Raw genomic sequence first — 15,543 nt, 5'->3', positions numbered from 1 at the left:
CTGGTGGGAAGCGGGATGAGGCTGAAGCTTTAAAATCCGAGGCAAGAGAGGCTGACTGAGAGGAAGTGTGATGTTCCTCTCACCCTGAGGAAAGCTGCATATGGGCCACCGAATGAGAGGTTATTTTCCCAGAACCTCGTGCTGGGGCTTTGATTTAGGCTCCCCCTTCCTTGTCTAGTCAGTCGGCCTTCCCCGGCTTGTGTGTCACGTCTAGGCCTCAAGCCTCCTCGTCCCCACCGAGGACCAGCTGGAAGCCATTTTGATTAAGCTCCACCACAGAAGGAGGACAATACAGCCCCGCCCAGAGCCAGGCGCGCCCCCGCGACGGGCCGGGTGCGCGTGTCCGCGCCTCTTCCCGCCGGCCTGGCGGGCGCCGGGCCCACGCTGGGGCGGTGCGGGGCGGGGGGTGGCGGTGGTTATGTAAGCGTTGCGCGCTCCCGCGAGGCGGCAACCAATGAGGAGCCCCGGCGGCTCGGGCTCGCGCACGCAGGATGGGGGGAGGGAGCGCACAACGTGCGCGCGCCCTCTCCCTCCTCCACCGCTGCCGCCTCCTTCTTCTGCCGCTCCTGGTGCTGCTTGTGTGCTCGTTCGGTGCGGACCTGGTACCTCTTTTGTGAAGCGGCAGCTGAGGAGACTCCGGCGCTCGCCATGGCCGACGAAAAGCCCAAGGTGAGCTCGGCGCCGGCCTCCGCGCCTCGCCGCGCGGCCGGGGTCACGGCGCGGGCCGGGGTCCGGCCCGAGCCCGCCGCGGGCTCCCCGCGCCTTCCCGGGCCCCCCACGGGGCGGCCGCGTCTCAGGCCCCGGCGCTCCGCGCCATTTTCCTCCCTCCCCTCTTCCTCCCTCCCGCGCGGGAGGAGGCCCCGCCGCCCTCCCCCGCCCCCGGCTGCCTCGGAGTGCGCGCCGGGCGCGAGTTGGGCGGGCAAATCGCGGACACCCGCGGGCCCACCGGCCGCGAGCTGGGCTTCTTGGGCCCTGCCGGCCGGGCGCGCGTGACGAGGGGCGTTAGGGCGCGCGGTGTCCCCACCCTCGGCGGACCCCGCGCCGGGCGGCGGCGGGTGTTGCCGCCTTGGCGGTGGCGAGGAGTTCCCTCCTCCCCGGGCTTCCCCCCTCTGGGGTGGGGGCCGCGGGCGTCTGGGGACCCCTGCCCTGGGCCGCACTGGCCGGCTGAGGGCTCGGGGCGAATCAATGGGCTACTGATGGGTTGGAAGCCGGATGCCCGTCGACCGTCGTGAGGGGCCGGGGTTGGGGGATTCCCGGGGAGTATTTCCCACATTTTTTGTCGGAAAGGGCAGGGGCTTTTCCCTGGATGCCACATAACCCCTAACCTGCCGAGACCATGTGGTTTCGAGAAGTTGGAGGCAGATGTACGAGCAGAGAGACTTCGTAGGGCTTAACTTTTCAACGCGGGTTTTGAGGCTCCAGGAGGCTTTTCCCTGGAGGACTCGGACACACACTTCTTTCTGGCACACGGGACTTTCTTTTGGTTTGTTTTGTGGCACCCTCCCCTCTTTCCATTCTGAAGTGATTTAGGGGCTACAGAATTCCTTCTACACTTGATTTTGATGAACTTCAGATTGGGTCAAAATCTACAAGGAAGATTTGTGGAATAAGTCTACAAAGAATAAAACTGTGCATTTGACTCATGACAACAGAGGGGAGGGGAGAATAAGCTCATAACTAAAAATAAACAAAAATGAAGCTGCTCATAGAGGCGAACAATAATAGTGGTTCTGAGTTATACCGCTGCTTGGGAGAGAATCAAAGGATATTCCTCAATTAGGTGGTGTTTTTTTTTAAATGTAGCTTGAGATTTGTTATTAAGCTGAATTTGGTAACTTTTTAACAAGAGATTTGAAATGAATTTTGAATTTCAAGCTCTAGATTTTTTTCTTGCATTCTGTACTCAAAGCACTTTGGAAAGAGAAAGGATGCTTATTTTTAATCTTTTTAGAGGAAAGACATATTTTGAGAGTGATCCAATACATGTCATTTTAAAAAACTCAGATTCAAGAGGGCATTGCAGTAAATTGAGGGAGATCCATCTTTAAAAACCAGTTGTCGACACTGATAGTATTGGATGTAGGCTGCTTTTCTGTTTCTGTGACAGCTATTTAATATTGTTGCTTCAGGGTTTCTTATCTTTCAGATTGATTTCAGCAGCTGCAAACAGCTGTATGCTCTGTTATAAGAATGAGAAACCTGTTGATTTTTGAAGCAACTTGGGCTGCTGCTGCTTTGAAAGGTGTTTGTTCTTCACATTTTCCAAATTATACTTTTATTTTTCTTTCAACAGGAAGGAGTCAAGACTGAGAACAACGATCATATTAATTTGAAGGTGGCGGGGCAGGATGGTTCTGTGGTGCAGTTTAAGATTAAGAGGCATACACCACTTAGTAAACTAATGAAAGCCTATTGTGAACGACAGGTGAGGAACTGACTTGTATACTTCCACTGAATAAAACGTATTTTTAAAAAACAAACCTTATTTTCTTGAGAATAGAAACCAGCATAATATGACAATAGATTATCTTTGGTAGAATGAATATGTACTTATATACTTGATATATCACAGTTTTATCATACACTTGGTTTGTTGATTCTTCATAAAACCCCTTAGGGTGGTTAATATCACATATGATTCTAGTTCTGTGCCAGAAATGCATCAAATTATTTTCACAACATGTGGTTTGTTCCCAAGGGGATGCAATTTTACTTTTATAAGAAAATAAGAACGAACTTGGTAAAATTTCTTGTCAGGCTCTTTTTTAACAATTTAAAATTTGTCTTGTGTCAAAACAATATTTCGGGTGTTTTAACCAATTTGGAAATAAAATTAAATGTGAGTAGAAGGACATTGCAATTTTCCTGAAGCGTGTAAAACTGTAATATTTTCTTTTTACACTAATAGTAGAGGTCAAGAGATTTAACCTCCTGAGCCAAGCATACACATTCCTGTATTATAAGGATATTTGAATTTTACTCAGAAAATAGTAAATTTTTTACATCAGAAGAGGAAGTAGAAATGAACAGATGCTGGGAGGTAAATGTAAGCTTTAAGACAAAGAAGCTTCCTTTTGTGATGTTGAGTCTGTAACAATACAAAGGTAATTTTAAAGATGACTTTTGCAAGTATAACAGAAACTCTGGTAGATCAGTTAATCCAGCAGTAGCCTGGCAGAAGTATTTTTCCTGTTCAATACTGGATGTATAATATATAAAAGTTTGGAAAATTATTTTATTAGACCAAAACAACTTATCTACATTGCAAATTCACCTCCTAAAAATAGGTTCAAAACAGAGTAAGGTTAAAACCTCTACAAGTTGGGAAATTGAGTTTGAGTTGATAACTTGGGCCTTCTCCATGAGACTGAAGGGCTTCTTAAACTGAAGATTTAAACTTCTTTTTGAGTTTGAAGCTTTATTTTATGCCTAGTTTATTTATAACATAATAAGAGAGTACTGTGGTTATAATTTTTTATCTGCATAAACTTTTTCATAGTTCCTTACAAAGATACGCCCTTCAGTGTACTTTCATTTAAAGAATTCTGGTGAAATCCCCTAACAGTTAGTAAATATGTACTTATTAATTGTGCTAAAGAATTTTTGCACTGGTATCTACCATATTTGAATACTAGTACTCCTTCAGGTTCCAGGGGAATTTTAAAAGGTAATCATTTTGTAGAATGTTTATGTAGCAAAACCTTATACAACATAGAAATTCATGTTTAGATCTGGTGACTTTCAACAAAATTCTCTGCATATCTTACCTAACTTTAATTACTATTAAATTGTAGCTTTTAAATGGTCATATTTTTCAACACTGACTATGAAAATTTTCGAACTTAGAGAAAGAAGTTTACATTGAATACCCATGAGTCTACTGCCTGGATTAACTGTTACCAGTTTACTGTATACATCTATTGCTACTCTCTGTCCATCCTAAAATGATCATATTTAAGACTTCCCATATTTCTTGTAGGGCCCCCAAAGGAGCTTTTTATCTTTTTTTTTTTTTTTTTTTTTCACCAGATGCCTATGTGCTGGGGCATTATACTGTGTGCCAGAAAAAGTAAAGCACATCCTGTGTATTCTAGATTATCCTCATAGGAAATTGTCTTATAAGATCTAGTTAGTGGGTCAATCAAGAATTTTTTAGTTTTCCTGCTACGTTAAAGTAAGTCTACTATATTACCCAGTGTAAATAAAGTTTTCCTTGATTTTTTTCAGTTATTAGGCATAAGATTGGGGTTATGTTTGACTAAACTTGTTGGGGCCACTCTTAACTTGCACTAGAGGAAAAAGAACGTTGGTAATCCATAAAAAATATAATTCCAGTGCATATCTGTTGGAATGCAAATATGAAAATATTATCCAGGAAGAATTTGGAAAGATGTTTATTCCCATTTTCCTCTTAAATTGGGGATAACCTCAGAGTTTTGAGTGAAACAAGATCCCTGTTTACTTTTCAAGTGGTTTCTCTGGTTCTAAGGAAGAGGGGGTTGAAGTATCATCTAATGGGGCTGATTCCCTGCTTTCTAAGTGTAGTTACAGGTTATTAAAAAAACCAAAATATTTATCCGATCGAATTTGCACAGCTAAAGTTTTTTTGGCAGGTGAGACTTCTTGACCAAAGATTTCCTATCAAGATTAATTGAATGCTCATATTTACTTTCTAATGAACTCATTTGGTATTGGATTTCTGGAGGAGTTCCAGTGAATGCCTAATAGGCATCTAAAACTAAACACGCAAAGCAGGACTCTTGATTCTACTAGAAATCTTTCTCTGTTGTCCCCACTCAGTAAATAGCACCATTCTGCATCTAGTTGTCAAAACCTTAGGGTCCTCCTTGATGATGCATCATAACAAATAAAATCCATCAGCGAATTCTGTTCTCTATCTAAACTTGGTCCAGCACAGTAGCCACAAGCCACGTGTGAGTGTTTACCACTTGAAGTGTGGCTAGTCCAAATTGAGATGTGTGGTAAAGTGTAAAATGAATGCCAGATTTTGAAAACTTGGTATGAAAAAAGTTAAATATCTCAATTTCTAAAATGTTGATTATATGTTGAAGTGGTAGTATTTTTTTTTTTATATAAATTTATTTATTTATTTATTTTAGCTGTGTTGGGTCTTCATTTCTGTGCGAGGACTCTCTCTAGCTGCGGCAAGCGGGGGTCACTCCTCATCGCGGTGCGCGGGCCCCTCACTATCGCGGCCTCTCCCGTTGCGGAGCACAGGCTCCAGACGCGCAGGCTCCAGACGCGCAGGCTCAGCAGCCGTGGCTCACGGGCCCAGTCGCTCCCCGGCACGCGGGACCCTCCCAGACCAGGGCTCGAACCCGTGTCCCCCGCACTGGCAGGCAGACTCTCAACCACTGCGCCACCAGGGAAGCCCTGAAGTGGTAGTATTTTTAAATATGTTGAATTAAAACATTTTTATTAAACTTTTACCTTATTAATGTGGCAACTAGAAAACTTAAAATACCATATGTGGCTGACATTATGTTTACATTGGATAGGGCTGAGCCCTCAACCATTTTTATTCTATTCCTGATTAACTACTACCTCAGGGACTTCCCTGATTAATTCAGAGTGCCCCTATTGCCATCACTGAGTCCTCTCACTCTTTATTGTTTGTTTGTTTTGATTTGTTGTTTTGCATTGATTATTGTCTATATTTATCTGTCTCTGCACTAAAATGTAAGCTTCCTGAGCATAGGGCTGTTTTATTGACTATTTTTTTCTGGAGCCTAGACCAGTGCTCGGCATATAGAATGTGTTCAAATGCTTGTAAAAGAATAGAGAACATTCAAACCTAGTATTTCTGTAGGTTGGTTTCTTAGTAAGTTTTTCATTCACGTGTAGAGTTAGACTTTGCCCACTTTATATCTGCCACATATCCTTCAGGCAACTGACTGAGAGCATACTATTCCATTCTAGTGTAAATCTACCCCAACATTGTTTACTAGATTGTCAAGTGGTTTCGGAGAGCACAGAATAATTGGTTTAGTCCAGTTCATTTTTGTGAAATGAAGAAATGGGGACCCGAAGAGAGAACCTCACACAGCTCTTCTGGAGCACAACTCTAAAGCTCAGGGATGAGATTTATACAGAAGAGGAAACCAAATACTGGTTTAATGCAAATTCATTGTTTGAATTTACATGGTTTATGGAATCTTAAAGGCAAGTTTCCTGAATTTTGGACTTTTGATCTCTAGCAAAATAAAAGAGCTTTTATTGATAAGGAAAAGCGTAAAAACAGGTGGCAATAAAGGAATACAATTTGCTTGTGTTCTACTGGCCCTGCCTTCCCTTCGTCCTTATTTTGAATGGCCACGCCATTGGATGTAGTGAAGGAAGAACCCAGCATATAGAAGATGGCAAGAGTTTTGTTGAAGCAGAGTCTCCAATGGAGTGTTTGTAAATAGATAATACTTAGTATTAATGGCTTGGCATTGAATTCTTGGTTACTTTGTGTAATTGCAAACTAAATTTGAAAGTCATGAGGAATGAATTAGGTTATGGCTGTCACCTACCTGGTGGGGGATTGCTTGTATTCCTTAAGACAAGGGCTAGTCTGGAAGTGGTATGTGTCAAAGACCAGAGTGTTGTGTTTTGTTTTGTTTAATTTTTTTTTTTTTAATATTTATTTATTTACCTATGTATGTATCTATCTGCACCGGGTCTTAGTTGCGGCATGTGGGATTTTTGTTGCAGCGTGTGGGATCTTTTTAGTTATGGCATGCGAGATCTTTAGTTGCGGCATGCGGGATCTAGTTCCCAGACCAGGGATTGAACCTGGGCCCCCAGCATTGGGAGCGTGGAGTCTTAACCGCTGGATCACCAGGGAAGTCCCAAAGACGAGAGTTTTAAAGGAAAGCAGTATGATTTTCACGTGACAGGTAGTTTTAAAGACCAATTCAGTGAATCCTTGTTAAATAAGGGAATACAGTTGTTAAACAAGTGTTTATTGAATACTTTATTTCAATATTTTTAGTCCTAGGAACTCAGTTTAATTTTCTCTTAAATATCAATTAAAACTGAGTTTTTGTAACGAGAATTATAGTTTGTAATTTGAGCATGATACAGGAATGACTTTGCGTAAGATGCTTCCAAGAAAGGTATTTTTCGAGTTAAAATATTCACAGCATACCTCCAAAGAAATCTTGTCCTCATTTGGTTGCAGTTACCAGCAACTTTACTATTTTGCTCCTTTCCCCTTCTTCCCACCCCTGTGTCAGGTAGGTAATTCTTAATAATGGAGTCCCCTTTGCAGAAAGGGGCGTATTTAAGCTCATTTATCTCCTTAAATGCACGTAAAAATTTCTTGACACTCCCTTTTTGTAATAAAGCTTCTCAACTTAGCTTTAGGTTTATTTTCAAATAAAAACAGAAAATGAAGCATACTTAGATAGATACTGCTTTTCATCCATTTTATTCCATCAGTATTTAGCACCTACCGTGTGCAAGATATACAGTATGTAACTAAGTCTAGATTTCTATCCCTACTGGAGCTTATTTTCTAGTACAAGGTTGACTGATAATTGCAGGCTTGGGTAAGTCCTAAGGAGAAAAAAAGCAGGTGCTTCTTTAGAGCTGTTCCAGGATTTTCTTGGATGTGGATTGTGGTCTTATAGATGGTTTTAGGGACCAGTTATTGCCTTGTGTTCTGTTGGAAATATCCTCACTGTCCAAGGATAAGAACTTGAATATGCCTGTGGTGTGCCTAGTATTGTGCTGGGCTGGGGCTTAGGTTACTCTTACATAGTGGTAGGAATTGTTTGGATAGACATGAAGGGAAGGTAGCTTTTAGGCAAAGTTTTATTTTAATCATTACACCTTTTTTAGGTGACTTCAGTTTTCATATTATTAATGGGTTTTGTTTATGTGTTTGTTTTTGGAGCGCTTTTTAATGTGCGTTGAGGAATGTTGACGTGTGCATCTGTTGCTTCAAATTTCCTTTCAGTATCTAACTCATTTAAATGCACTGTTTAACTCAAGGTATGATCTATTCAAGCTTGAAGTAGCTATGGTCTCAAAAGCATAAAACAGCCTTTTTTTTTTTTTTCAGTCCTTTTTAAGAAAAATCATTTTTCCAATGAAAATCAAACATAGTATAGTTTAAAGAAAGTGAAAATCACCCCAAGTCATTTAACCAATATAGAAATGTTAACATATTGATCATTTATTTAGGTCTCTCTTTTAAATACATTCATGGCCAGATATGCATGTAGTTTTAGTTCTTATTGTTTCTTTGCATTCTTATTGCTTTTAAACTCTTTGTCCAGGGTTTGTCAATGAGGCAGATCAGATTCCGATTTGACGGGCAGCCAATCAATGAAACAGACACACCTGCACAGGTAAAAATGTCTTTGTGCTAACTAGAAAAACCAATGTTTTTTATAATTTTCTCAACAGCTTTGTTTATTAATTTGTGAACTTCTAGTCATTGGAATATAGTTCTTTACCAGAGTTCAAAGCTGTGTAAAATATGGCCAAAAGGGAACAGAAAGAAAAAATAGATTCAGGAAGTGCCAATGGTTTTTAAGTATTCAGTTATCACTTAGTAAAACTAGTAGGTCATTTTACTTTAATCCATATTTTTCCTCTTGCCAGCATTATTTGGAAAAAAATAAATAAAATTCCTGTTCGTTACTTCAGAATGTTGTTTTCATTTCTGCAGCTGTAAATCATACCCAGGGTTCCCCATAAGCGATTGGTTGGCTGTTTATCCTAACCATTTTAGCCCCTCATGAATTCTCTTTACCTATACTTGAACTAAAGAGAATCTAGTGGCTCTAACTGCAAGTCTCTTGGTAGCTTATGTTTCACAGGGCTGTTGATAATAGGTGGCTTTCCAAACCCTTACTACAAAAGGTGTTGTCTGATCCCTTAATCTCTTTACTTATTACTTCAGTTGTTCTCTCACTTTGTAGGGGATCGGCTGGGCTATCTTCTTTAGCAGAAACTTTTTGTTTCTTTTTACCTTCTGAAATTCCATTTAAGACATTCAGTTTTGGGGAAAAAAACTTTGATAGCAGAAATTTTAAATTGGAGCCCTTGTCCTTTTGAATTTGTTTTATCACCCCATAAAAACTAGAAAGTGATAAATATGGTATGAGTGAAGCAGAAAATCCAGATTGTGGTTTTGTTGATAATCTTCAAAAATTTGAAATGTCTATGAGTTGTACTTGAGGGAAGAATATTTTGAAGAGATTTCTGTTGATGAGTCTCTAAGAAGCAATTATAGTATGTAGCCACAAGGAGGAGCTGAATTCTCTTGATGAATGAGAGAGAGAAAAAGCTCTTGTATCCTTTGAAGGCATTTGAAGTTTCACTATAAAATTGAAAAACATTCCAGTAGTTTCATTTCAGTGGATAGGCTGAAGACCAGTTTTGATGGTTTTAAAAGAATAAAAAGAACCCATTATGCTAAACTCTGATGGTAATGTTCTTTCTGTTTTTTGAAGCCCTCACCCACCACCAGAAAAAAGTTCTGGGAGTTGTCTGTTGTGCTAGCTGCAAATAATTAAACCTGAGGAGGATTTGTTCAGTACTGCATTTATAAAATCTTCAAACTGAATTTGGAATTGACCTCATTTTAGTATTTGGAATTGAATTTATTTTAGAGTGAAATTGATTCATTTTAGAATTGTTCTTCCAGTACTTATTAAATAGCAGAATTGTATAAATTAGAACATCTTAGCAGCCAATTTTAATAGCAATATAATTGTTATATACTCATATTCTCTTAAGTACTTCACTTTCTTTGACTCATTTAGTTCTCATAACTGAATGATATTCCATTTTACAAATAGAGAATTGAGACTTAGTCATTAATATTTTAATGCTTTAGTCCTACTTTTACTGTATTTGAACTTCATTAGAAACAGTTCCCTTTCTTGTTTTTAGATGCCCAAGATTGTTGTTTTATCTTCAAAATTACCAGTTTTTAGAAAATTTTTCTTGGGTAATTATCAGCATTATAAACTGTTCCAAAGCTTGTTTACCTTACAGTGTTGCCATGTGTACCGAGACCTTCCTGCTGTCAACATGGTTTTATGTATAATGTGTGGGTAGTAAACCTTGCAAACTTAATAGCATTTTGAATTTGGATTTTTTTTTTAACAAGTCTGTTTTTGCTCAGGTTCCTCTTCTTACTACATAGTGGTAACCACTGTTTTGTGCATAGGCAAAGATATATTCATATTATACACATACACACAAACTTAAAGATATACATACAAATATAATACTATAAGCTGTTTGCTGCCTAGTTTTTAAATTTTTTTAGCCTAATACCGTATCTAAGGGATAGTTCCATTTCTGCATGTGTAAATCTACTTATTCTTTAATAACAGGTACATGGTATTTCATGTATGCATGTACCATATTTTTTGGGTTTTGATATTTTGGTTATTTTCAGTTTTTTGCTCATCTAAACAACGTTGCAGTGAGAGCCTTTATATACATCAGTTTTATTTTCAATAATTAAAGGTGAGATGATTTAACTTATGGACATACTCAGCTTTTTAACTTAAAAACTCAGTTTTCTGTAATCTTCATAAAAAAGACCAAGTGAAAAATTATTTAAACCTAAGTCTGATGCTACTTTAAGCTGTGGGACATCTAAAATAATGAACACTGGAATTGGGTGGAACTCGTGCAGATTTTCAGGCTATTTAAGTCTGATAGTTATAAATTTTAAGAGCTAAATAACCAATGGCCGATTGTTTTTTTTCTCATTTATGCTAGTTGGAAATGGAGGATGAAGATACAATTGATGTGTTCCAGCAGCAGACAGGAGGTGTCTACTAAAAAGGGAACCTGCTACTTTACTCCAGAATTCTGTTCCTCCAGACCAAGAAGACATTCTCAATTAGAAAACCGCAATTTGGTTCCACCACATCCTGACTACTACAGTATAGTTTCTCTATTCTTTCATTTTCCCCTTCCCCATTCCTTTATTGTACATAAAGTAACTGGTGTATGTGCACAAGCATATTGCATTTTTTTTTTAACTAAATGGCCAACGGTATGTTTTGATCGACATCAAATGGAGATGGAATGGGGAAAAATACTGGTTCTGTGAAGATACCCCCTTTTCTCCATTAGTGGCATGCTCATCCGCTCTTATCTTTATATTCCAGTAAGTTATTTTGCTCTCACTGTTTAACAAAAAAAGAACAACATAAAAATTCTTGCATACCTTGTTCGATTGGAGAATTTTAATGTTTTTCATTTATCATTGTAAAACCAAGGACAATTTTATAACTTTTTTGTACGTAGCTGTTACATGTAGGGCAATCTGTCTTTAAGTAGGGATAAATTACTCTAAAAGAAATGAATCCTAGATAGTTTTCCCTTCAAGTCAAGCGTCTTGTTGTTTAAATAAACTTCTTGTTTAAAATGAGCTGTTTTCTTTATTCTGAGGAATATTAAATAGAAAGTTGAAGCTTAGAGAAAAACATGACCTGAATAGGCCTACTAGAAGTAACATTTCAAGGAAGAAATAAAGCTACTTTGCATTTCTGACAGACTAATGCAAAACAGAGAATAACAAAGTTATATAAATGACTAGCAAGGAATGTTTCAGCCTCCTCTTTGTTCAAAAAGTTTAGGCAGTTCCAAATATGCAACTTTACTAGCAAAAAAATTGGGTCATAATCTTGGTGATTTACTCCCATGTATTCTTTTTTTGTAACCTCTACCTGAGGCAGAGTGGGTTAGTACATGCAGCTAAGAAAAAGTTCTAATTTTGCTGACTCTGCTGATAAATCATTTCACCATTCTAGTCCTCATTTTGTCTGATGGTAAATACTCCCTAACCTAAAACAGAGTTTTTGTTACTTATTTGAGGATGTTGAGGGACAGAAAATATTTACCTACATATACCCATTCTTACAGCCTTAAATATGCAGATCACTACAGTTTTTAAATTCAAATGTATGGGGAAAGATAACTACAGAACAAATAAACAATATTGGAGCTGGAAAGATATGTAAAGATTATCTAATTCTAACCCCTGGGTTTTTTTTGTTTTTTTTTAAAAGACAATCAGATGTTTTTATTTATTTATTTATGGCTGTGTTGGGTCTTCGTTTCTGTGCGAGGACTTTCTCTAGTTGCGGCAAGCGGGGGCCACTCTTCATTGCAGTGCGCGGGCCTCTCACTATCGCGGCCTCTCTTGTTGCGGAGCACAGGCTCCAGACGCACAGGCTCAGTAATTGTGGCTCACGGGCCCAGTTGCTCTGCGGCATGTGGGATCTTCCCAGACCAGGGCTCGAACCCGTGTCCCCTGCATTGGCAGGCAGATTCTCAACCACTGCGCCACCAGGGAAGCCCTAACCCCTGTTTTAAAAATGACAAGGCTGAGGTCTAGAGGGTTATTCATCACATAGTTAGATGGCTATGAAACTGGAACTTAGAGGTTAGGTTTTCTGTTGCCTGTTAATTGAATTTTCCAGTAATGGTTTTCAAGAGACTGAATTCCCACCCTTACTGCCTAACAATGTGGCCTTTTTGGATCAAGTCCCCATGAACTATCATGCCTTGTCATTCACTTAGTTCACTCTACGTCTGTTGCAATATAGTCTTTTTTACATTCCCCATTTCTGTAGTGAATAAGCTTCCCCAGAGACAGCAGGAATTACCTAGGTTTTTGGCTCTGTATATGTGAGTTAATCTTAAATCAACTGAAGTTTTATTTTCCTGTATGTGTAGTGCTGCCAACCTATTTTTACAATTTATATTGTGAAATAGTGTGAGAAGCCTGCCCCCAAGAATTCTTAGAGATCAGGTAAGTACATTTCTCTTGCTCTAGGTACTATTAAGTAGTGGAATTTTGTTGTCCCCAAAATTAAAGTTAGGATTGAAATTCAAGCCAGAGAATCTTATTAAGAAAGGATTCTTGAACTGGGTTCTTGTTTAACCAGAGGGAACTAATGTCATGTCTGAGCTTTCGCCATGTTGGGGGAACTTTTAAATTCTTTTATACTAGAAAAACTTTCGGTAGAATTTTAAAAGCCATAGGGAAATGTGTGGAAAAGGCACTGTTTCATAATATAGTATGTTGTAGCTTATTGATATTTGGGTCAGTGTATAATTAAGATTTACCTTATTCTTAAGTGAACTTTTGATTGTTGCCCTTGCCTATTTCACATAAATTACCACCAAAAAGGCAAATATTTTATGGGAAAGCTTACGGAGAACTTTTTAAAAAACACTTTGAAAATAAGCGGATCGTTGAAAATGCTGGAAGTAATTGTAGCATTTTAATTTTTTTGGCTTGAGAGGGGAGGTTCAAATGATGGGAGTTACACTGCTCTTTTGGTTAACTGTTAGGACAATTTAGCTAAACTCTTTCAGTTTGTGCTTAAATATCCGACATGTTTGTATCTTAAAAGTAGCAAATAGTACCTAAGTGAACCCAATCTGTATAGGGAGATAAATTTTATTCTCAAGCACCTCTCATATTTATCCAAGCTGCTAGAGGCCAAAACAAAAGGTATTAGCAGCTTTCCAGAAATAGGAGTGTCAGGTTATTTGGCTCATTGTTTTCCTTGTTTATGTTCTCATAGAAATTAATTGGATGATCAGGTTACATTCTATCTAAAGGGGATGATGTTGAATGGAACATGGGAAGAAGTAAACATAGTTTGAGGAGAAATTGGAGACTTGAGTCAAAGTGTGTAATTATGTACGAAATTGACACCAGGAGGTCAGTAAGATGATGGAATCCCAGGATTTGAGGGCAGCTTGTTGGAAAGTTTTTCCAAGGTCTTTGTGGGGGCCATAGGGTATTGGAGAGGGCCAGCTGTGCCACTGAGGGTTATTTTTGAGTTAGGGTGCTGCTGCTTTTAAGTATGACTAATAGTGATTCTGGATCATGGTTTTGCATTAGAATCCCCCTGGTGAGCTTTTTAAAGATACCAGTGCCTGGGCCTTAACCCCAGAAATGTATTTTCAGAGCAATATGGAATTGAGAAGCAGCTCTGCGAGGCATTCTCACAACTCTTAAGAGTTAAGCACGTTATGGTGAAGATTAAATGAGATAATATATGTTCTAGCTGCCACATACTGAACTTTTTTTTTTTTTTTAAACCTTTTTTTTTAGAGATTGGAGTTTATTTATTTATTTATGGCTGTGTTGGGTCTTCATTTCTGTGCGAGGGCTTTCTCTAGTTGCGGCGAGCGGGGGCCACTCTTCATCGCGGTGCGCGGGCTTCTCACTATCGCGGCCTCTCTTGCTGCGGAGCACAGGCTCCAAACGCGCAGGCTCAGTAGTTGTGGCTCACGGGCCTAGTTGCCCCGCGGTATGTGGGATCTTCCCAGACCAGGGCTCGAACCCGTGTCCCCTGCATTGGCAGGCAGATTCTCAACCACTGCGCCACCAGGGAAGCCCTGAACTCTTTAAATTTATTTAATTTTAAATAAAACTTATTTTCAGCATGAAGTAAGGTCTCTGCCGTAGGATGCTGAGGCTTCAACTGAATACCATAATCCCTACCAATTGGCCTGCATTTTCTATTCATTTTAAAAACTGAATACAATCTTCGTCTCAGGTTTTTTTTAACTTTTTGGTTTGTTTGTTTTATATTTTTTTGGCCACACTGCACAGCATGTGGGATCTTAGTTCCCTGACCAAGGATCAAACCCATGCTCCTTGCATTAGAAGTGCAGAGTCTTAACCACTGGACCACCAGGGAAGTCCCTCATTAGGTTTTTTTTTTTTTTTTTTTTTTTAATTTTTTATTTATTATTTATTTATTATTTTTATTTTTGGCTGTGTTGGGTCTTCGTTTCTGTGTGAGGGCTTTCTCCAGTTGCGGCGAGTGGGGGCCACTCTTCATCGCGGTGCGCGGGCCTCTCACTATCGCGGCCTCTCTTGTTGCGGAGCACAGGCTCCAGACGCTCAGGCTCAGTAGTTGTGGCTCACGGGCCCAGCCGCTCCGCGGCATGTGGGATCCTCCCAGACCAGGGCTCGAACCCACGTCCCCTGCATCGGCAGGCAGACTCTCAACCACTGCGCCACCAGGGAAGCCCTCATTAGGTTTTTATTAATTAATTAAATTTATTTTTGGCAGCGTTGGATCTTCGTTGCGGCACGCGGGCTTTCTCTAGTTGCGGCGAGCGGGGGCTACTCTTCGTGGCGGTGTGCGGGCTTCTTATTGCGGCGGCTTCTCTTGTTGCAGAGCACGGGCTTTAGGCGCATGGGCTTCGGTAGTTGTAGCGCGTGGGCTTCAGTAGTTGTGGCTTGCAGGCTCTAGAGTGCAGGCTCAGTAGTTGTGGCGCACGGGCTTAATTGCTCGGCGGCATGTGGGATCTTCCTGGACCAGGGCTTGAACCCATGTCCCCTGCATTGGCAGGTGGATTCTTAACCACTGAACCACCAGGGAAGTCCCTAGGTTTTTAAATAAATGCTTAATACTAAATTGTGCTCTAACGAATCTTTTTAAGGAAAAACAAAAAGGAAAGGTCTTTTTTTCCTTTTTAAGGAAAAACAATCCTCAGGATTTTAATGATTCTCCAATACTTTAAGAA

General features: G+C 40.0%; 1 protein-coding gene across 2 annotated transcripts; it reads left to right on the top strand.

The window, feature by feature from the left end:
- Positions 1-481: 481 nt before the first annotated feature.
- On the top strand, positions 482-11,413 carry SUMO2 (small ubiquitin like modifier 2). Of its 2 annotated transcripts, XM_036836104.1 has the most exons (4): positions 482-669; positions 2,294-2,425; positions 8,289-8,360; positions 10,756-11,413. In XM_036836104.1, the coding sequence occupies exons 1-4, from the start codon at positions 649-651 to the stop codon at positions 10,816-10,818; spliced, it is 288 nt and encodes a 95-aa protein (XP_036691999.1). In that variant the 5' UTR covers positions 482-648; the 3' UTR covers positions 10,819-11,413. The 2 variants fall into 2 exon arrangements, with proteins under 2 accessions (XP_036691999.1, XP_036691998.1); XM_036836103.1 differs by lacking the exon at positions 8,289-8,360 and having other exon boundaries at positions 506-669.
- The last annotated feature ends 4,130 nt before the right edge of the window (positions 11,414-15,543 follow it).

Source organism: Balaenoptera musculus, chromosome 20, assembly GCF_009873245.2.
Source record: "Balaenoptera musculus isolate JJ_BM4_2016_0621 chromosome 20, mBalMus1.pri.v3, whole genome shotgun sequence".
Taxonomy (NCBI): Eukaryota; Metazoa; Chordata; class Mammalia; order Artiodactyla; family Balaenopteridae; genus Balaenoptera; species Balaenoptera musculus.
This window is presented reverse-complemented; position numbering and strand designations above follow the sequence as displayed.